Below are 22,445 nucleotides of genomic sequence, written 5' to 3' on the forward strand. Positions count from 1 at the left end.
TTCTATGTCTCTTCCCGTTTGTGTCTCTTTTTTCTTCCATTTGCTCTCTTTAAACACTTCCATCTTTTTCTCTCTTCTCCTCTTCTCTGTTGCTCTCCATCACCTGATGATGTTTCAGCACAAAGACCTGATGCATTCATAATGTATAAAGTCAGAAAGATGGTCAAACAACTGTCATGATTTAGTTTTAAAATTGTCATAATTAACTATTTATATGAACACATTTTTTTCTGTCGTTGTGATTAGTATTTTAAATGTTTTACGCCCTCTGTCCAAGAGTGTCAAATAAAAGCCATAATTTTACAATGTGCATTGTATCATTTCCCTAACTGAATTATTTGAGTAACTATAGCGTGACTGGTGTAACCCATGAGGTATGCTAAGCTAGGCTAACAGAAGAGAAGAGAGTGGGCCCTTCTCATTCGTTTTTTTTTAATCTAGCCTCTCTTCCTTCCTCGGTCCTTGCTCCCACTGATCTACAGTAGATAAAGAATGATGGGGCGGCAACAATGGGAGAGCCTATCCAGTGTTCTTTATAGATCAGTGGGAGCGAGCTGGAGAACCGAGGAAGGAAGAGAGGAGAGGAGAGGTAAAAAGATGCTTGAGAAGGGGCCCATGTGTCCTCTTGTTATGATTCTTGAAGAGTATGGGTGCCTTTCATTGGTATTGGTCTGTTTATCTAAATAGCTTATTATCTCATAAAGCCGTCCTGTAATCTACATCAATGGAGTATTTCATGGCCTAACATATTCCTTTCAGTAATAGACATCGCTAAGACATGTGACCAACTAGGCGGCAACGTCATCAAAACACAAAGAATGATGGGTATGTTTGGCTAGTTTACATGGGCTGGCATCAGGCTAGTGTTCTGGGTTTATGATCTCTGGCATGATAATAATGAAAACTGCGTGTGTTATGACCACCTGTCTGTTAATTGCAAACGTTACACGTTCGCTTTTATGGGAAGGGGTGTTACGGCCCTAGTGTGATCTGGCCGTCTGTGTGCTGTGTTCAATTTCAGGGCCACGCCCACCTCTGATTGCCTGAGTGATTCCTGCTTGGGGCTGATTATTGGTCAGCCATTAAAAGACCCAAGACTGCATCAGAGCAGTGCCTTTGAGCCCGCCAGCATCCACGGTTGTGTGAGAGCCGTGGATGGCTGCGTGTAGTGTTTTGTGTCTTACGTTTATGGTGCGTGCAAGCACGGCAACTACTCTTCTAGTTGGGAGTTTGAGTGGCTACGATGTAGCACAGCCTGGTCTAGTGTGGCCAGGGCGTGCCGGGTTTGGCACAAGCCTATTTAGTGTCTTCGTGTGGCCTTGGTGGTCATTGTGTGCAGTGTGTGCCGAATGCGGCAACTACTCTCCCAGTGGGGAGTTTGAGTGGCTACGATGTAGCACAGCCTGGCCTAGTGTGGCCAGGGTGTGCCGGGTTCGGCATAAGCCTGCTTAGTGCCTTTGTGTGGCCTTGGTGGCCTGGGGTGTCCAGGTGAGGTACCTGGACATGCTCATTTTATAGCCCGGGGGGCTTCTGCTTGTTTGTCTGTTTGTCATGTCTTCATTGCCATAGGCTGAGCCTAACATTACTTTAGTTCTATTATTGTTCCTTTGAACTCTTATTTTGATTTATCAATAAACTGGTCATTTCATTCAATTGCTTCCTTGTTTGTGTTTACTCATTTTGTCTTTAGTTTAGTTACGGCATCCTCATACCCCTAGGATTTAACGTTTTCCCGTAACATGGGGGCTCGTCAAAACTTAAAGCTTATTGTTTGGTGTATCGTTTAATGTAGCGGTGCTGTGTTTGACTCCGGTGGCTCGCGGTTTGCTATGGTGTCGGATTGACTGCAAAAGCTAGCCTTGGTTATGCATGTCGGCTTCCTCAGACGAGATAGGAGTGTCCAGCTAAATTGTTTCAGTTTTTCCATCGGGCACTCATTTATTGTTTTCTGTAAATTCCTGGTGGTGGGGAGTGTATTCTGGGGGAGACTAGGTTCTCCGTGGGGGGTAGCTTACAGGTAGTGGCTGTGGTAGCCCGTTTTCAGCTACTTGTGAAGTTGCCTCGAGCCCGGTAAGCTCCGAAGACAGACTAGGGAAGTTTGGTGTAGGTCTGGGGGAGTTCGGTATTATTAAGGCTTGCGGGTTTTTTTGCATGTGGTAATGTCTGGCATCAACGCGATCGTGTTGCTACAGGTTAGCATTTAAATTCATGGTGGTTTTGCCTATAGCTGATTGTGTTTAACTAGCTTAGTCACAGTTTCCATACGGATGGTAAGTTAACTGGGCTAGGTGCAGTTTCAGCTATCGTTGATGCTTACGCTTTGTTAGTGGTTTCTTTATGCATGTTGTGGATGCGGCTCAGATGCTTGTGTTTTGAGAATACTTGAGTGCAGTGGCACTGTGCGTGACATTGTGATTCTGTCTAATTAAAAATGGCATGACGTGGAGTGTCCACACTGACGTTGGTAACCCACCCTAGATTATTCATACTGGATACATTGCAGCGGTACGTTCGCTTTTATGGGAAGGGGTGTTATGACCACCTGTCTGTTAATTGCAAACGTTACACGTTCGCTTTTATGGGAAGGGGTGTTACGGCCCTAGTGTGATCTGGCCGTCTGTGTGCTGTGTTCAATTTCAGGGCCACGCCCACCTCTGATTGCCTGAGTGATTCCTGCTTGGGGCTGATTATTGGTCAGCCATTAAAAGACCCAAGACTGCATCAGAGCAGTGCCTTTGAGCCCGCCAGCATCCACGGTTGTGTGAGAGCCGTGGATGGCTGCGTGTAGTGTTGTGTCTTACGTTTATGGTGCGTGCAAGCACGGCAACTACTCTTCCAGTGGGGAGTTTGAGTGGCTACGATGTAGCACAGCCTGGTCTAGTGTGGCCAGGGTGTGCCGGGTTTGGCACAAGCCTATTTAGTGTCTTCGTGTGGCCTTGGTGGTCATTGTGTGCAGTGTGTGCCGAATGCGGCAACTACTCTTCCAGTTGGGGAAGTTTGAGTGGCTACGATGTAGCACAGCCTAGCCTAGTGTGGCCAGGGTGTGCCGGGTTTGGCATAAGCCTGTTATTTGCCTTTGTGTGGCCTTGGTGGCCTGGGGTGTCCAGGTGAGGTACCTGGACATGCTCATTTTATAGCCCGGGGGGCTTCTGCTTGTTTGTCTGTTTGTCATGTCTTCATTGCCATAGGCTGAGCCTAACATTACTTTAGTTCTATTATTGTTCCTTTGAACTCTTATTTTGATTTATCAATAAACTGGTCATTTCATTCAATTGCTTCCTTGTTTGTGTTTACTCATTTTGTCTTTAGTTTAGTTACGGCATCCTCATACCCCTAGGATTTAACGTTTTCCCGTAACAGCGTGAAAAAAGAGTGTGAAAAACAGAACATAATCTTGCACCTCCTTACACACAATGAATTTATAGCCATTTACAGAGCTTTGCAGAGGGGAAATTACACAAAATACCTCTGATCTGATTGGATTTTTTATGGATTTTTTAATTCAAAAGGAAAATGTGCTTCCATTCACATAGTTTCGCTGATGTGTGTGAAATACCAAAAGAACCAATGATGCAAGTTGAAGCAGCTCCCGGCCCACCGTCTATACGGGGAATATGGAACACAGAAGATATAGAAAAGAACATATACCAGAACACAATAACAGAAAAGAATCAGTCAGAGAAAGTAGTCTACAAGATGAGTTAAGGCGGTAAGGCTTTTATTTGGGATATACACAGCTAGACAAAAGATGTATTTTCATCAAACCCTGTATCACTCAGTGGTAGAAGAGCTGTGTGTGTGTGTGTGTGTGTGTGTGTGTGTCCCTGTATCACTCAGTGGTAGAAGAGTTACATCATGTTCCTACAGCACATCCCTTTCAGTTCATGTTCCTGCTGTTGCCACATGCAGTGCACCTCCCTCAGTGCTGTGGATGTCCATTTTCTACCCACTTGTGGGCAGCCGTGGTGTACTGGTTAGCGCATAGGGCTTGTAACCGGAGGGTTGCCGGTTCGATCCCCGACCAGTCCACCACGGCTGAAGTGCCCTTGAGCAAGGCACCTAACCCCTCACTGCTCCCCGAGCGCCGCTGGTTGGGCAGGCAGCTCACTGCTCTGGGTTGTGTGATTCACCTCACTGTGTGTTAACTGTGTGCTGTGTGTTCACTAATTCGGTTAAATTGGGTTAAATGCAGAGAACTGAATTTCCCTCACGGGATCAAAAAAGTATACATTATTATTACTTAAGGGGAGCTGTAGCGGCCGTAGAAGAGGACGCTCTGGGTGGCGTTGTGTCGGATGAAGAAGAGGAAGGGGTGGTCCGCCATGAACCTCATCGGGGACGGGGACGAGAAGCTGTTCGTCACTAAAGCCGCCGTAGCAGCCGCCGCCTCAGTGCCCTCCTCATTCACCTTCACAAAGGACTTGTGCACGACCTTGGACAGAAAAAGGTCGTTGCAGGGGGACATGCCGGAGAAGTCGCAGCTCTCAGGGTTGAAGGCGTCCGTCATGCCCATGCTCTCCAGGATCTCCTTGAGGTCGTACATCTCCTCCAGCTTGAACTTGGGGAGACCCACCTGCACCTCAACAGTCCTCATCCTGCCTGGCTTGGTCCACTCCGCAAAGTTCTCATATGTGAGCATCTGCTCCAGCTGTGAGAAAGAGAGAGAGATACAGAGAGAAAGAGATTTCTACCTCTGCTTTTCTAATAAACAGATCATACAAACTGTTCCCTGCACTGCCAGGTTGCCGGTTGTACCTTCTCTAGTCCAGTGGTGTTGTCCTCCATCTCATTAGGCAGCATAATGAGCATGCTCAGATCTTTACCCACGTAGGGCAGCTCTAGAATCTGGCAATTGGCGTCAGGGATGTAGGTGAAGGGGAACTCCGCCTTCTGATGCATCATTTGAACAGGCTTGCTCTCATTCTGAAAACATAAACACGGATGTCATACAAACACACACAAATCAACCAATAATAACAAAAATAATAATGATCGTAATAATAATAATAATAATAACTACAAATATATATATATATATATATATATATATAAAATTATGTGTGAGAGATTTTTTTGTGCTTACCTCATTGAGCTTAAACTGAACTTTTTTTGTTCGATGTCTTTTGAACTTAATGTCCCAGTTGCCTTTGAAGTAGATTGCATTGACCAGCACCAGTCTGGTGTGCACATCCAAACCCCCTGGGGCCAAGAGGTCCTTGATTTTGTCTACAATCAAAATTAATCAGTCAATGAGAAATTGAAGAAAGACATGGAGAGATGTAATGATTCAGCAGTGCATAGAACAACTGCTGAGAAATAACAACGATCATACTTATTGGCTGAATAACAGATCTTTACACTGACACTAAATAGTTTAAACTGATTTATAATATTTGATCATGTCTGCTGTTTTTGCTTTAGCCCTGAACTCATGCTTACTCTGTGTCTGTTTCTCCACCCATGTGTTGATGTTCACTCGAGCTGCCTCTGCATTTTTACGGAAGTCAACAGCCTCCAGCTCAGCAAGGTAGTGTGTCTTTGTGTCAGCAAGGTATTTCTGTACAGTGGGGGAAAAAACTCTGATGATGAACTCAACCGATAACAAGTGAGATCCACATGGGAATATAATCATACTGATATCTGATACAGTGGCGCCTGCAGGCGTACGTCCGTACGCACTGTGCGTACCATGAGACTACTCATCAAGGAGAGAAGATTACACGTGTGCGTGTATTCACATCAAATTGGCCTACCATAACTTCCCAACTATGCACAGTATCTCATTCGCTGCATACGGCATGCCATCAGGCTATTTACAATTTTCTATAAGAAGTTAGTCCACACGCACATATTTTGTTTGAGCAGGAGAGATTACGCACGCAGGCGCGCAACTATAGGCTTCTTGTTGTTTTCTTTTACTCGGCTGTCTATATATGGCTATCAGCACACAATGTGAAGCTAAATCACTATCTCAATACTCATTATGGATATCGGAAGTTCTTTTAAACAACGAAAAGAGAAAGAATGGAAGATGGAGGCAGACAGGCAGCAAAGAGGAGTTATTCCAGATGGGCAATAACAAGGTAGACAAATGGTGTGCTTGTCGGAATGTTCGACTAGCATTACAGCAGACATCTTCTTTGGGCTATTCAACATGAACCTTACAGTAGTGTCCAGTGTTTGGGTTCACACATAATGAAATTGCAGACAAACTGGTCTTACCTTAAGAAACTGGTAGGACTTCTCTCCGTAGAGGCGATTGGCCAGACTCAGGGTGTAGGGGGAGTCCTTTCGGTTTAGTTCAGCAAAGAGCTTACTGAAGCCAACATGGACGTCACCCTCAGCTTTGTGAAGGTTCAGGGACTACAGAACAAACAATTGAAAACATTTATTTGTTAGTATTTTAACTAGCCACACATAACAATACTATACTGAAGGGTAACCTCCAGGTTATGAGAGAGCTGGAAAGAGAGCAGCTGCCTGGTTTTAATCTATAGATGTAATGAATTTACACTTTGCTAAGCAACCATAACCATAACCATAACACTAATGCAACCGTTACACTTTTCTGGGAGTGTTCTAAACATGGCAGCATGAAGGGATATTCCACCATTTGGGAAATTCGGCTCCGCTTTAACCAAAGATCCTTCATTACTATCCGCTTTAACCCTCTCTGACTGCACCACACATGCATCATGATCTGGAGTTGCTGAGGCAACCTCACAAGCCAACACCAAACTCTCTCTATAGACAAGTCTGCATGGATAACACAACCAACCTCAACAGTGACCAAAGCGTTCTTTTGGATGAAATGACACACAACTAAGGAAAAAAGCACCCTTCACCACTCATCAACAACCACCAACCAGCAGACCAGAAAAAAGCCCAGATACTGCCCACACACCCACTGTTGTAGCACAGAGACCACCACACCATCTTACTTTGCTGAACACACCAACCCACACCATGTTACTTTGCTGAAAGACCCTTTCAGAGGCCCTGGTTGGTCTTCCACAGACAGAAGTCACTTGATTAACCTTCATCACTGCAGCGGGCAGCTGGTGCAGCTGGACTTGCCTGGTCACCTTGGACCATTGCACGACCTTTGACCTTTTGTACAAGTCTTTTTTTTTGGCCCTGCAACAGCTTCAGTGACTGGGAAAAGCTCAGCACCTGCACATCTTCAGCACCTGCACATCTTCAGCACCTGCACATCTTCATCTGCATATCTTCAGCACCTGCACATCTTCAGCACCTGCACATCTTCAGCACCTGCATATCTTCATCTGCATATCTTCAGCACCTGCACATCTTCAGCACCTGCACATCTTCATCTGCACATCTTCATCTGCACATCTTCAGCACCTGCATATCTTCAGCATCTGCACATCTTCAGCACCTGCACATCTTCAGCACCTGCACATCTTCAGCACCTGCACATCTTCAGCACCTGCACATCTTCATCTGCACATCTTCATCTGCACATCTTCAGCACCTGCATATCTTCATCTGCACATCTTCAGCACCTGCACATCTTCATCTGCACATCTTCATCTGCACATCTTCAGCACCTGCACATCTTCATCTGCACATCTTCAGCACCTGCACATCTTCAGCACCTGCACATCTTCATCTGCACATCTTCAGCACCTGCACATCTTCAGCACCTGCACATCTTCAGCACCTGCACATCTTCATCTGCACATCTTCATCTGCACATCTTCAGCACCTGCACATCTTCACCTGCACATCTTCATCTGCACATCTTCAGCACCTGCACATCTTCAGCACCTGCACATCTTCAGCACCTGCACATCTTCAGCACCTGCACATCTTCATCTGCACATCTTCAGCACCTGCACATCTTCATCTGCACATCGTCATTGAAAGAGGCGGCTTTTTATGAACATTAAAGGTTCATTTAGTTATCACAGCATGGCAATAATCAACTTGACAGCATTGTAAAATTCAGGAAGTTATTCCTATGTTATTCAATCAAGTTCATTTAAGTACATTAAAGGATAATCTACTCTAATTTACATATTTACACACTCACACTTTTCATTTGGATTATTATTATTATCCCAACCCGACGCAAACGTTCCATGTTTACCAGAGAGGTGACTGTGGACAGCTTATCAATGATGAGGAATGTGACCACACCCTCAGTGTCCACCTACTCGATGACTATAGTCTAATAGGTGCCTCTCATTTAGAGTTTATACGTCCTCCCTCGCTCCTTGGGCCTCGATCCTCACTGATGTACATAAAGAATGATGGGGCGGCAACAATGATAGTCTATTCCTTTCATTCTTTATGTAGATCAGTGAGGATCGAGGCCCGAGGAGCTGTGTGATCCCCTGTCTGCTCTTGCTTACTAAGCTACAACAACTTCCTTCTTCAACTGCATTCCCACTCACACTTTCTCCTAGCGTGAACCTCTGACGCATATATACTTCTCAGTGAGTCTGTGAACATTCCCACAAATACACTCATGCCTACACATATTTAGTTATTACATTAGATACAGGAAGGGTCCATCCCCGAGCTGGGCTTGGGCTTGGTCCCTTTGTTCCAGTGAAAGGAACTCTGAATGCTTCAGCATTAACCAACTTTGTGGGAAGTTTGGGGATGGCCACTTCCTGCTCCAACATGACTGTGCACCAGTGCACAAAGCAAGGTCCATAAAGGCAAGGATGACAGTTTGGTGTGGATGAACTTTTGGCAATATAGTGTACATATTATGGGTAAAAACATATATATACTGTATATACATACACTTTAAAAAAAGATAAGTTGATTCTTGGAATTTTGAGTTAATTGAACATAATACAATTAGCAAAATAAGGCAATTAAGTTGTGTCAACTTGAGATAGATATTTGATCTGACAAATCTGACCTGTACTAGAGTCATTATTAACACAACATTATATTTAGTGGATGCAATTTAAATTATGCATCATATCAACTATACCTAGTTGTGTTGAGCCAACTAAAGTTGTCATAAACTTAGCAACATAAACAATGGTACTGACGAGTCTTTTGAATCTGTATTGCACAGAAGTAACCTGGTTGCCTTGAAATTCACATCATATAAGGAGTTGCATTAAATAAAGATCGTATTCTTATATCAGATAAGTTAAAAGATAAAGATAATATTCTTAATCATTCATTGGTACCACAAGCCATCAAGTAGATGATCATCCACAACATGGTAACCTGTGCATAGGGCTTTAAGTATTGATTTTACTGGAGTCAGAGCAGATACACAAACTTAACTGTGCGGTGTTGTCATTGTGAAAATAAAATCTGTTTATACATTCAGTTCAGCTGCAACTGATTTTATATCCATTCATAGTACATGTTAATGGTCCAAGAAGAGCCTTCACCTTAATAGCATTCAGGGCCCAATTTCATCCTCCACTATGATCGATGGATGTGACAGCGGCACGTAACTTACATTTGAAACAAATAGACCAGTCTTCTAAAAATGATTTTCTCACGTCACGAACGTATCGCTTCAGTTACGTGCCCCCAGCACTTCAGTTACGCGCCCCAGCACTTCTACATATGACAGCATTCTCTCATCCATTGGCATGGACGGCACTACAGTGTTTGTCACTGAGCAGAGTGTCTGTCTATCAGTGTACAGTAGGTATTAGTCTTGGCCAGTGTGACACACACACACACACACACACACACACACACACACACACACACACACAGACACACACACAACATCCATGGTATGGTCACAGTGGTTGTCTTGACAAAAACCCAAACAAGGCATTGGCATACTGGAGTGGATGTGTTTAGTTAGGTTTGGTTGTGAATTGACGACCTCGTACATTTGAAGACTGTGAGCTTACCCTGTGCATTTGGGCCTCAGTGTTGCCGTTGGCTCCAAGGCAGACCATGGCCAGGGCTGAAGAGATGCTCAGAGGAGAGAAGAACACGTTGCCCGTCTTGTTCTTCTCTGAGATCTTCTTGAAAAGTTCAAGAGAGAAATGCCCATTTGCAGATGCCAATGACTCCATGGTGTGGCTTCCTGACAGAGACTGGAAATGGAACAATTGTATCATTATGTGAAGGCCTAAATGAATGGCATAGAATAGACAGGTTAGCAGTTCAAATGGAAAATGATGGCCTAAAAGGATCATATACTGTATAAAACATTATAAAGATGTCAACAACACACACCATTAGCTTGCAAAAAATAAAACCAGGATGACAACCAAACTCTGTTGAGAAACGTAAATCTAGCTCTAAAGAAAGAAAATAAAAGGAAACAATTTTGCAGTCTTGCTAGGAGATGAATGTGGCATTCTTGATGGAACGAACGCCAACCTACTGATAAACCGAGTAGACAATTCACAACCATTAACTAACTGCGCTACAGTTGAATAGTGCAATAGTCTAGATAGCCAGAGCCTAGGACTTACCGATATGTTATTCACGTTAATTTAGATACTATAATGTGCTTTCTCTTTACCGGACTGGAGTAGAAGCCTCAGCCTGGAGTTACACTTGTACACACACACACACCCTGCTGCTGCTGTCACGGGCAGTCACACGCTTGCGTCCACCAACGTTCGTCCGTCGTTTTCCCATTCACTTTACATTGGCTGCACTTCATTTCATGCCGCACTGAATTGTGGGTCCGATGCGTTGCCTGGCATACGTTGCCTCCGCTAAAAAGTTGAGAAATGTTCAACTTTTGACGGATCGCGCAAGCGCCAGCCAATGAAATTCCGTGTATGCAAATTTTCGAACACTGACAAACCAATCAGTTCGCATTTATGGAAATGTGACAAAATGAGGCATACGTTGGCGGACATGGAAATGATCAAATCGCATTGCTTGTTTGCACGCCTTCTCCTGTGGTTCCACTACGACACATTTAACAAAACAAAATATGATCAATTGCTTTTTGGGTGGTGGTTATAAACATACAATGTACACACTCGGTATTGTAACAGGGAGGTACAAAGCAGAAAGCCCAAAAGCAAAACACATCTCTCATACAACTCACTGCAAGTTTCCGGGGTGGACATGTGACATGCTGGCAGTAGTGGGAACATAGGGAGCTGAGCACTGTACACTTTAATTTGTCCACTAGATGTCACTATGTTATGCTATGTGTCGGGCACTACTATGTGTTAGTGCCCTATATCACTACTATGTGTGCGCACCATATAAGGGGGGAACTATTGTACAGGTGACAGTGTTGCTTGACGGAGGGGGAGCACACTGTACATGAATATGTGATTATAAATATACAATTCATAATCATGAATGTAATTAGCAATGACGTTGGTTGTTTCTCTCCCATAATAACCATCACACATACTGTATCGTAGCAGGTATCGATATATACTTATACTTTAAGCATACTAGAGGGATATAAGTACATTGATAGTATATATGAGTGTACTTGTTATAGTGTACTTTTGCAAACTTAAAATGAACTTTTATGAACTTGAAATGTTCCAATTCAGTCCGAAAAAAGTATTGAATTGGTATACTTTCTATTTCTAGTACACTAAAAGTACATGGTCTATAGTATACTTGCTATACTTATACTTATAAGTATACTTACTCAAGTATAGGCTAGGCTACTTTTTGCTCAGGGAGGCTGCTCAGGAGCTTTGGTTTCCAGTGGAGCTTTAGCTGTGTTGTAGCTGCATCCTCAGTTTGCTCCTTGCATGTTCACTTCAACACTGAGGATACGGTTTGCCCATTAATATTATTTTGAACATATGCAAAATCTTTTTACACCGTAACGTGCATGTTAAGGTGGAACAACCATGTGGCTCCGAGACACTAATCACATAAACAATAGCTGCAGGTTCAAACACACCTGGCTCCACTGGAAAAACCTGATGATTAAGTTCTCAAAAAGGTTGTGTGAGAGAGGGAGTGTATCGGGTGTGTGAGCTATCAGACACGCCTGCCGGTGTTCGGCCATACACACTCTCGTAGCCCAGCTATTCAATAGCAAGAGCATTTCCCATGTGTGAACTAACACCAATTTGCCTACCATAACTTCAACATGAGTTGGATAGGTGGCTTCTAGACCACGTTTACATAAGAACATGTATTCTCGGTTTGGCCTTTCAACACGAAAACGTAGGGTTTTACTAGTAGGCCTAGCCTAGGCTATGTGTTTCATCAAGGACTGGAACTATCCATTTTAGAAATCTTTATTAGGCTACCATCGTCCAAAGAGCAATGTATCATATTTGTGTATAAACGTGTCCTAACAGAGCCAGGGGAAGGCCTATACAAGTTCAGCAGTGCGATCAATTTGTCGTTTCATAACAGCAGCAGGGTGTGAGTGTAGTGTAAAATCCAGGCTAAGCCTGAGGGCTTTGACAGCCTCTGTTCCAGTCTGGTAGGAAGAAGACACATTCTAGTAGGCCTACCTACAAATTAACGTGAGCAAAATACCGGTTGGCTACTCCCTAGACTGTGGCTGTAGTGCCTTGGCTACTCCCCTGCAACCCACTTAGTGCTTGTGGCATTTCCTGGGAATTTTCTACTCAATGTAGTTGGTTGTCGTTCGTTCTAGCAAGAACTTCGCATTGATCTCCTGTGGTTATCGAGCTTCCTTTAGAGCTTTAACCTTTCCCTGAAGAGTGAGTTTGGTTGCTATCTTGTTTTTATTTTGCAAGCTAATAGTGTATGTTATTGACATCTTTTAGATAAGGTTTTATTTTTTTTTTAAAGTATATTTTTTGGGCTTTTGTGCCTTTTTTTTTTTTTAATGTTGACAGGACAGTAGAGAGAGACAGGAAGCGAATGGGTGAGAGAGTTGGGGTGGATCCGGAAAGGACCACGGGGCGGGAATCCAACCCGGGTTGCCGGCGTGTGGTGCAGGTGCCCCAGCCAGTTGCGCCACGGCTGGGGCCTAGATAAGGTTTTATAGATGATAATTTAGGCCATAGATTTCTTTGACTTCTCACTAGTCCTAATTTCTAACCTGACTCATATCTTATTTCCAGTTGCGCCTTATCTCTTTAGTGGCTTAAAAGTTTGCGCTCTGTGCCATTGTATGTACTGTTCATAATGCATGTATCCCATTCCCAGACTCCTAAGCCACACCATGGAATCACTGGCATCTGCAAATGGGCATTTCTCTCTTGAACTTTTCAAGAAGATCTCAGAGAAGAACAAGACGGGCAATGTGTTCTTCTCTCCTCTGAGCATCTCTTCAGCCCTGGCCATGGTCTGCCTTGGAGCCAAGGGCAACACTGAGGCCCAAATGCACAGGGTAAGCTCACAGTGTTCAAATGTACAAGATTCACAATTTTCGTGAGCCGTTGCAGGGTAAAATAAATATGCACATAGTATATTGCTGGATGAGTGGTGAAGGGTGTTTTGTTTTTTCAATTGTTTTTACTGTAGTCCCTGAACCTTCACAAAGCTGAGGGTGACGTCCATGTTGGCTTCAGTAAGCTCTTTGCTGAACTAAACCGAAAGGACGCCCCCTACACCCTGAGTCTAGCCAATCGCCTCTACGGAGAGAAGTCCTACCAGTTTCTTAAGGTAAGACCAGTTTGTCTGCACCAGTCTCTGGATGAACCCAAACACTGGAAACCTACTGTAAGGTTTATGTCAAATAGCCCAAAGATATCAGATATCAGTGTGATTATATTCCCATGTGGATCTCACTTGATATTGTCTGAGTTCATCATCAGAGTTTTTTCCCCCACTGTACAGAAATACCTTGCTGACACAAAGACACGCTACCTTGCTGAGCTGGAGGCTGTTGACTTCCGTAAAAATGCAGAGGCAGCTCGAGTGAAAATCAACACATGGGTGGAGAAAAAGACACAGAGTAAGCATGAGTTCAGGGCTAAAGCAAAAACAGCAGACATGTTCAAATATTATAAATCAGTTTAAACTAATTAGTGTCAGTGTAAAGATCTGTTATTCAGCCAGTAAGCATGATCGCTGTTCTTTCTCAATAGTTCTATGCACTGCTGAATCTTTTAATCTCCTCATGTCTTTCATCAGTCTCTCATTGAGTAATTCATTTTGATTGTAGACAAAATCAAGGACCTCTTGGCTCCAGGGGGTTTAGATGAGGACACTAGACTGGTGCTGGTCAATGCAATCTACTTCAAAGGCAACTGGGACAAGCAGTTCATGAGTGCACAAACAAAAGAAGTTCAGTTTAAGCTCAATAAGGTATAAGCACAAAAAAATCATTCACACAAATATATATATATATATATATATATATATATATATATATATATATATATTAGGGCTGTCAATCGATTACAATTTTTTATCTAATTAATTACATACTCTGTGATTAATTAATCTAAATTAATTGCATATAAAATGTAATTGGGTGGTTGACATGACATGGCCTTTTTTTGGTCCAGAGTGTCAAACTGAAGTAAAGAAATGTCTAATCTGCAAATAAATGTGGTTATATTGTTCAGAAAAACCTGCTTTATATGAACATATGGACCATTCATGCCAGTCATATTCCTATTTCTCAAAATGTTCAGCCAAACCAGGAAAAGCTCATATGGCGTGACTGTCCCGAGCCCATTTCATAAAGTTTGATTTTGAATAAAAAAAAATCTAATTAATCTATTTTCCCATTACTTAAATACAATGAATACTAAATATGTCTACTTTTAAGTCTGTAGTATTTAAAGTCCAGGCGTAATATTTTTGAACAAGCCATAAACAAAAACATTTTGTCCCAAAAATCAATATCATATGGTGTGACCCTAAATTATGTTTTTTAAATGTGCAATTGTGTGGAGACCTTTAGGGATAGGGGGTCCTTCCTCATTCAGGAAGTATAATAACTTCTCAGAAGGACATTGAAGGTTTACGTGTTGAGTTATCTCTCATATTTCTTTCAATAAATCAAGTATTTCCAGCACTCCTATCTCAGTTCCACTTTTCGCTGTCTTTTGGTGTGACCCATTTTTCAGGAAAATTTCAAAAGTAAATAGTTTTTTGGTCAAAATTACCTTTACATCTATGTTACCATGTTAAAGTGAGCATATGATTTTGGTCCTAGCATGTAGCCTCAAGACTCATTGTTCTGCTAAGTGCATGAAACCTCATATGGAGTGACCCCATATCATATGGTGTGATGGGGTTTTGCTGTCACACCATATGATTTATTTGTCACACTATATGATATAATCTGTATTTTCCTACATAAATAATGTTTTTTTCAAACATATGTTTAATTAATAGTTTAGAGTTATACATATTTTAACATATTTAACATTTTGTTAACATTTATTATTTAATATGTGGCACCTATTACCCAAGTGCTATACAATATCTGGTGGAATTCTGTTTTACAAAGTTCTGAGTTTTTAACAGTGATCCTTTATGTGATATATTTGTCTTAAACTGTGATTTATTGTTTGTGAAATGCATATATTCACATTTTTGCGTTAACAGATTGTTATTTGGTGTAATTTATCATATGGTGTGACACCATATCATTTGGTGTGACATCAAGAAACATCAAGAAATTATGAAAATAAAAAGGCTTTCGGAGTCTAAATCATACAAATCTGAATGTAACAGTTAGGAAATAGGGTCAGCAAACATTGTATGCATTTCATTTCTTTTGTATCAAGATATGTCCAAATTAATATGAAGTTTATTGAAAGATTAGGGACAAATGCCTTACTTTGTGTATTGATGAATACATATACTGTAAAATATAATACATTTCCACAAGGAAATGCTAGATCTTGATGAAGTAAAGATAGAAGATTATGATACACTGACTCACATAAAAAATATATACCCCATCATAGTTTTACACACAATAACTTTCATGTCACACCATATGATAATTTTAGTCACTAACACAAGACATTAGTGAATAAATATGAATTCCAATACAAATTCTAAAAGATCATACATATTTTGGGAATGGGAGAGTCAGTACAACATAACTAAGTGATTTCCATGCATAATGTCTGAATTTTTTTTCAAAAACTTTTTTTCGGCCTAAAACGTCAACCACCCAATTGCAAAATCGCAATGTCAACACTATTTCTTTGCAGTAATGTGGTACTTAAGAGTTGACGAACTCCGGTAATATGAAAATTCTGTGCTGCAGACATTGCAGAGGACTTTGTTTTAATCAACACTTTCTTTTTAACACCGTCAGGCCGTTTTTTTTTTTTAAGTAAATGTTCCAATCAATGATCCAGGCAGCACATTCTCGTCTCCCCATTTTACGGTCTAATGGTTACTGACAAGAATGGCTCCGGGTCAAAGGTCATCGATTAATCTGCGTTAATTTTTTTTATCAGTTATTTTATCTCAAATTAATTAATCTAAATTAATCAGTTATTTTGACAGCCCTAATATATATGTATTAGTACTATTATTATTATTGGTTGATTGTGTGTGTTTGTATCACATCCATGTCTCTGTTTTCAGAATGAGAGCAAGCCTGTTCAAATGATGCATCAGAAGGCGGAGTTCCCCTTCACCTACATCTCTGACGCCAATTGCCAGATTCTAGAGCTGCCCTACGTGGGTAAAGATCTGAGCATGCTCATTATGCTGCCTAATGAGATGGAGGACAACACCACTGGACTAGAGAAGGTACAACCGGCAACCTGGCAGTGCAGGGCACAGATGTGTCAGAGGGAACAGTTTATAATATCTACTTATTAGAAATGCAGAGGTAGAAATCTCTCTCTGTATCTCTCTCTCTTTCTCACAGCTGGAGCAGATGCTCACATATGAGAACTTTGCGGAGTGGACCAAGCCAGGCAAGATGAGGACTGTTGAGGTGCAGGTGGGTCTCCCCAAGTTCAAGCTGGAGGAGAAATATGACCTCAATGCGATCCTGGAGAGCATGGGCATGACAGACGCCTTCAAACCCGGCAGTTGCGACTTCTCCGGCATGTCACCCTGCAATGACCTTTTTCTGTCCAAGGTCGTGCACAAGTCCTTTGTGGAGGTGAATGAGGAGGGCACTGAGGCGGCGGCCGCTACGGGTATCTTAATGGGGGTGCTCTGCGTCCCGGAGATGTTCATGGCGGACCACCCCTTCCTCTTCTTCATCCGACACAAGCCCACCCAGAGCGTCCTCTTCTACGGCCGCTACAGCTCCCCTTAAGCTGAGGACAGTCTCCATCTCTCGGCCAAAGACCAGACATCGCATGTGTTCTTCAGAACCTGTGTCAGGACACATTGTCTACATACTGTAGGTGGTTAGAAAATTGACTTTAAGAACCTGACTGAACAGCACTGAGGAAGGTGTATGTGGCAACTTTAGGCAAATGAAATGAAAGAGATGTGATGTATAGGAACATGATGTAGCTCTTATACCACTGAGTCATACAGGGTTTGGTGAAGATATATCTTTTGGGCTTCATATAACCCAAAGCCTTACTGCAAGCCTTATTCACTTCTCACTGGAAAGGTGTGTGATGCAGAGTGTTTTAAGCGTTTAACTCTAACCTCAGTGTGCCTTCTGATGAAGCAAGATGCAACTTGACCACTTCTTTTCAGCTGAATAAATAATGCATGCATTTCCTCTGGTCAAAATCAAAATCTGCTTGCAGCGCACAACAGAAAACACAATCTGTAAAAATAGAACAGATAAACATTTATCACAAAGGGTATAGGCCTATTCTGTAACAAATAAAACACAATCTATATATTTATTCCCATATGACTGTTAATACACTGCATTAATCTATATTATTTATACTACTTTTATTATGTTACTGCTGCTTCACTGCACGTTAGTTATATGTGAACACAGGAAGGGGACACAACCTCCTCAGGCGAACAGCTGCCCTCCCCATTTTAACACACACAGATAGTTCCACTGCCAAGACACCTCACATCTCAAGCCTCAACCACCACCGTCCAGTCAGAGGCTCGCACCCCAGTGGTGATGAAGTGCTTTGAGAAACTGGTCCGTGCAGTCACATCACAGCAGCCCTGTCCCGGAGCCTTGACCCCCTCCAGTTTGCCCACAAGCGAACCGATCCACAGAGGACGCCATAGCCACAGCACTCCATACTGCACTATCACACCTGGAGCAGCAGGGGGAGCTATGAGCGCATGCTCTTTGTGGATTATAGCTCTGCTTTCAACACCATCCTCCCTCACAAGCTAGTGGTCAAACTGGAGGACCAGGGGCTTCCACACACCATTGCATGTGGGTCAACAGCTTCCTCTCTGACCGCAGACAGAGGGTCAGAGTGGGTCACCACACATCCACACCCTCAGCCTCAGAATTGGCCACCTTTAATACCAGTTCCCCCCAGGGCAGGGAATTTTTTGAGATTTAAAGTAATAATCCAGAAATTTTAAGTCATTAGGATAGGAATTCAGAATTATAATTGTCATCATATGATTACCATCATGCCATCTTTGTGAATGAATAGGCCAAAGCAGGGGTCACTAAACCTTTTTCCACATCATGGTTCCTACTGGGATGGGAGGGCCCAGGCCGGGTCAGCTACAGTATATGGGCGATTAGACTACGGGCACTTTTGGCCATGTGAACTTGAGGGGAAAATAAGTAGTCAAATCAAAATGGTCACAGTCTCACAGTTAGTATAACTAATATAGAACAGCTCGGTGGAAGACTTTTGCTGCTTAAGCTCCTCAAACAGTACTCGTGCGTCTGGAATGTCCCTCCCTCTTGCAATAGGATCATCCGCTCTTCTCTTCACCGCTGCTCCAATCCCATCAGCTGGGCCTTTGCCGTGGCCAGCCTCTAAGGAATTCCGGGTTACCCTTTTCCAACCCATTTGATAAGGAACATCATTGTTGGTGAGGAGGAAGAAGTTCTTTTTGGAGCGGTATTGAGTCGTTGGTCCGTCACTAACCACATGAAGTGTGGTGGCAGTGGGATGTTGCTCTCTCCAGTAAGTGAGTACTTGGGTTAGATGTGCACATGTCGCTGAGGGGTGTTGCTCTCTCCAGTAAGTGAGTACTTGGGTTAGATGTGCACATGTCGCTGAGGGGTGTTGCTCTCTCCAGTAAGTGAGTACTTGGGTTAGATGTGCACATATCACTGAGGAGTGTTGCTCTCTCCAGTAAGTGAGTACTTGGGTTAGATGTGCACATATCGCTGAGGGGTGTTGCTCTCTCAAGTAAGTGAGTACTTGGGTTAGATGTGCACATGTCGCTGAGGGGTGTTGCTCTCTCCAGTAAGTTAGCACTTGGGTTAGATGTGCACATGTCGCTGAGGGGTGTTGCTCTCTCCAGTAAGTGAGTACTTGGGTTAGATGTGCACATATCGCTGAGGGGTGTTGCTCTCTCAAGTAAGTGAGTACTTGGGTTAGATGTGCACATGTCGCTGAGGGGTGTTGCTCTCTAAGTAAGTTGGTGCTTGGGTTAGATGTGCACATATCGCTGAGGGGTGTTGCTCTCTAAGTAAGTTGGTGCTTGGGTTAGATGTGCACATATCGCTGAGGGGTCGTGCCGAAAAGAAGGGCTAATTGAACATAAAGATATGGAGCGAGACCTGGTGATACGAATCCCCCAAATGTACCGCCTGGACCTCACTGTGGTACTTGCACTGGAAGTTCTCAGCAAAATCAATATGCAGAATGACCTCCTCCTCCTCGTCCTCCTCTCTCTCAAGTCTCAAGGCCACGGAGAGCTGCATACTGATGCCTGATGTTGTACACATCCTTTCCGAGTTGTTGTTCTAGATCTGCTGAAAAGTCCTCTAGTAATGCATGCAGCGTGCCCTCTATCTTCTCCTTAACAGTGAGATGAACTGTGATTTTCTCTTTAGTTCCATCTTTCTTTTTTCCCTCCTCAGCTTTTGCCTTCCATGTGCACCAAAAGGGCCCCAGGATCAAAGGCTAAATGTCTGGGCCCCAGGGTCAAAGCCTAAATGTCTGGGCCCCAGGGTCAAAGGCTAAATGTCTGGGCCCCAGGGTCAAAGGCTGAGACTTGCAATCTTTTGTCCACACAGTTGGGACAGTCTCTGTACATACACTCTTTAGTGTAGGGTGAACAGCAACCAAATCTTCAATTTTACTGCAGGTGATCACTCTGTGCTGCAGCAGTTTGTCTGCCATTAGCTGCATATCGGCATGCGTCCTGCATATGCATGTGTCTCTGTCATTAACTGTGGGCGTTTTTTGCAGAACTCACTGTAAGATGTCTGAGTGTCAGGATACTCCTTTTTAAATTTCTCATGAAGTATTTCCATGGGCTCATTAAGGAATCGTTTTTTTTTTTTTTTTTGTCACAGTCTCCTTTTTCCCCGTTGTTGCTCTGCTGTTCTCGTCTCTCTCTAAGAATCGCTTGAGTCTCTCTTCGGTGTCACATGTGCTAATGCTGTTTTTTGCTTCTTTCTTGTGTACTTCAGTGCTGCCGACCTTCTTTCTTGTGTACTTCAGTGCTGCTGACCACTTTTCATTTTTTTTTTTCATTCTCTTGGCTGAGAAGCCAAACTCAGTTCTAGCCATGTTCAGGAGGCGATACTTCTTGATGATCTTTCCGGCCATTATCTTCGAAAGAAGTTGTTTGTCTCTTTCTGAGGAGACATTTTCATGTCTTTGTCTCAGCTCAGCAAGAACATTATGGAAAAGCAAAGTTCTTCTTAGAGTGTGTGATGGTGTTGCCATCTGCTTTTTGGACTTGGCATTTGGGGAGTCAGCCTGCGTCACTTTCTTCATTAATCGCTCATACCGTTTGCGGTACCTCGCAGCCTTCTGCAGAGCCTTCTCAAGCTTTTTTTTTTTTTTTTTTAAAGATTATTTTTTTGGGCTTTTTATGCCTTTAATTGGACAGGACAGTAGAGAGAATGACAGGAAGTGAGTGGGAGAGAGAGCCGGGGCGGGATCCGGAAAGGACCACGGGGCGGGAATCGAACCCGGGTCGCCGGCGTACGGTGCAGGTGCCCCAGCCAGCCGCGCCACCGCCGGGGCCGAGCCTTCCCAAGCTTAGCGTTGCTTTCATACAATGATGCCCAAACTTTTGAACGCCTTCTTAGAACTTTTTTCCTTGCCCTTTGCTTTTGAGCGAAAGGTTGGTCAGAGGGAGATGGCAAGGGTGATGAGGGTGGTATGGGAGGTGGATCATGTTCTGGCTGCACAGAATCTGGAGAGTTTGGTGGTGTAGTGGTAGAAAGGCAGGCCTGTACCTGAAGAGATATTTTTATATTCTCCCGACAACTTCTTTGATTGGTTCTCCATTGTCTCCTTCTTTTGCGTTGTTCACGTTTTGACAAATCTGCAATTGGCTTTACAACCCCTCTCTCTTTTTCCTCTGGTATCTCTCCCTGTCTCTCTTCTTTCGCTCTTCATATTTTACAGGGTCCTCTTTTAGTCTATCCCGATAGGCCTGAGACCTATCTGCAGACTTCGACTTCTGCTAACCCTAGCTACAACATGACAATTGTACAGTACATGCTCATATTGAGGCCAAAAGTGAGGCCACACAGTAATACTGTATTTTATAGGAAAAACAGAATAATATAGGCTATAGATTGTGTTTATCTGTTCTATGTGCGTTAAAGCACACTAAATGATAGAACAGAACACAATCTATTTTGGACAGGTTCTAACTCCAACATCACCGTTTTCACAAACTGAAATGTGTGTTAAAAACCTGAGTTTGATACAGACAGTGTATGCACACTTTGTCATGTTTGTGGTAAAATGCCAATAAATGTGCATGTGTCGGATTTCAGTTCTCTTGTCTTTATTTGGGTGAAAACAGTTTAGCATTACATTATACTGTATGTAGGCTAAAGCAGTTAAAACATAAACATAAACATGAGAGCAAGCCCTAATTAATGTGCAATGCAAGTTGTATTAAGTTAAGCATTCTAAGTGCAACAGGTTTCCTGGATTCAATTAAGTAAACAGATATCAGAGGCAAGTTATATCTTTAAAGGGACATTGTGGAACATGTTCAGTTGTTGGTTCACAAAATCAACATGGCCCATTCATAAATATTGCCTCATTCATGTTTTGGTCATGTCATTCACCAATTTGAAGCAAACCTATAGAAATCCTCATTTACATAAGCTTGTGTCAACTCCATTTTAAAATGACGGTGGCCAGATAGGGACATACAGTACAGTATGTGTCTTTGGCATCTGCATGCAGAGAAAGACATGACCTTGGATTCATCTGCTGAATTTACATTCAGCGATATAACCCTGCTGAAAAAAACAGCAAGAAACCAGCTTAGGCTGTTAGCTGGTCTTTGCTGGTTTTCTTCCAGAGCTTGCTGGTCTTTGCTGGTGTTAAAATGCTAAAAGCTAAAATGACCAGCTTGAGGTGGTACGACATTCAAAGCCAGCTGAATTACCATCGTAAGATGGGTAAACCAGCTGAAGGTATGTTTTCGCGAGAGTTTTGCTGGTCTAGCTGGTCAACCATCATAGGGTGGTCAAACAAGATGGTTAACAAGCTGGTCAACCAGCAAACCACCTTAAGCTG

The 22,445-nt window shown here is 42.9% G+C and overlaps 3 protein-coding genes across 9 annotated transcripts in view; 2 read left to right on the plus strand and 1 right to left on the minus strand.

The window, feature by feature from the left end:
- The window catches only part of cip2a (cellular inhibitor of PP2A), a 23,542-nt gene extending 23,244 nt beyond the window's left edge, over positions 1-298 (plus strand). For all 3 annotated transcript variants that reach the window (XM_062521666.1, XM_062521667.1, XM_062521668.1), the window contains one exon: positions 1-298. This exon is cut by the window's left edge and continues 527 nt beyond it. The gene's annotated coding sequence lies outside the window, so the exon portion shown is untranslated.
- Positions 299-3,701: 3,403 nt separating this feature from the next.
- LOC134066102 (leukocyte elastase inhibitor-like) lies at positions 3,702-11,620 on the minus strand. Of its 4 annotated transcripts, none has more exons than XM_062521309.1 (7): positions 11,600-11,620; positions 9,870-10,058; positions 6,223-6,363; positions 5,440-5,557; positions 5,084-5,226; positions 4,756-4,923; positions 3,702-4,648 (listed from the first exon to the last, which is right to left on the minus strand). In XM_062521309.1, exons 2-7 carry the CDS (start codon positions 10,035-10,037, stop codon positions 4,241-4,243), a joined length of 1,146 nt encoding a protein of 381 aa, XP_062377293.1. In that variant the 5' UTR covers positions 10,038-10,058; positions 11,600-11,620; the 3' UTR covers positions 3,702-4,240. The 4 variants fall into 4 exon arrangements, with proteins under 4 accessions (XP_062377293.1, XP_062377290.1, XP_062377292.1 ...); XM_062521306.1 differs by lacking the exon at positions 11,600-11,620 and adding an exon at positions 10,546-10,642; XM_062521308.1 differs by lacking the exon at positions 11,600-11,620 and adding an exon at positions 10,493-10,580.
- An 899-nt stretch (positions 11,621-12,519) lies between these two features.
- LOC134066318 (leukocyte elastase inhibitor-like) lies at positions 12,520-17,684 on the plus strand. 2 transcript variants are annotated; one of them, XM_062521620.1, is made up of 7 exons: positions 12,520-12,638; positions 13,090-13,273; positions 13,408-13,548; positions 13,723-13,840; positions 14,051-14,193; positions 16,447-16,614; positions 16,736-17,684. In XM_062521620.1, exons 2-7 carry the CDS (start codon positions 13,106-13,108, stop codon positions 17,132-17,134), a joined length of 1,137 nt encoding a protein of 378 aa, XP_062377604.1. In that variant the 5' UTR covers positions 12,520-12,638; positions 13,090-13,105; the 3' UTR covers positions 17,135-17,684. The 2 variants fall into 2 exon arrangements, with proteins under 2 accessions (XP_062377604.1, XP_062377603.1); XM_062521619.1 differs by lacking the exon at positions 12,520-12,638 and adding an exon at positions 12,782-12,919.
- Positions 17,685-22,445: the final 4,761 nt, after the last annotated feature.

The sequence above is a fragment of the Sardina pilchardus genome, chromosome 19, assembly GCF_963854185.1.
Source record: "Sardina pilchardus chromosome 19, fSarPil1.1, whole genome shotgun sequence".
Classification (NCBI taxonomy): domain Eukaryota; kingdom Metazoa; phylum Chordata; class Actinopteri; order Clupeiformes; family Clupeidae; genus Sardina; species Sardina pilchardus.

What these genes read in the sequence shown, in the direction of transcription:
- LOC134066102 (XM_062521306.1), bottom strand. Translation starts at nt 10,611, where the DNA reads ATGGGAAAACGACGGACGAACGTTGGTGGACGCAAGCGTGTGACTGCC. An exon ending in GGTGGAGAAACAGACACAGA is followed by an intron (nt 5,227 to 5,439) that starts GTAAGCATGAGT and finishes TTTTGATTGTAG; the next exon opens with ACAAAATCAAGGACCTCTTG. An exon ending in ACACCACTGGACTAGAGAAG is followed by an intron (nt 4,649 to 4,755) that starts GTACAACCGGCA and finishes TCTTTCTCACAG; the next exon opens with CTGGAGCAGATGCTCACATA.
- LOC134066318 (XM_062521620.1), top strand. Translation starts at nt 13,106, where the DNA reads ATGGAATCACTGGCATCTGCAAATGGGCATTTCTCTCTTGAACTTTTC. An exon ending in AGTCCTACCAGTTTCTTAAG is followed by an intron (nt 13,549 to 13,722) that starts GTAAGACCAGTT and finishes CCCACTGTACAG; the next exon opens with AAATACCTTGCTGACACAAA. An exon ending in TTCAGTTTAAGCTCAATAAG is followed by an intron (nt 14,194 to 16,446) that starts GTATAAGCACAA and finishes CTCTGTTTTCAG; the next exon opens with AATGAGAGCAAGCCTGTTCA.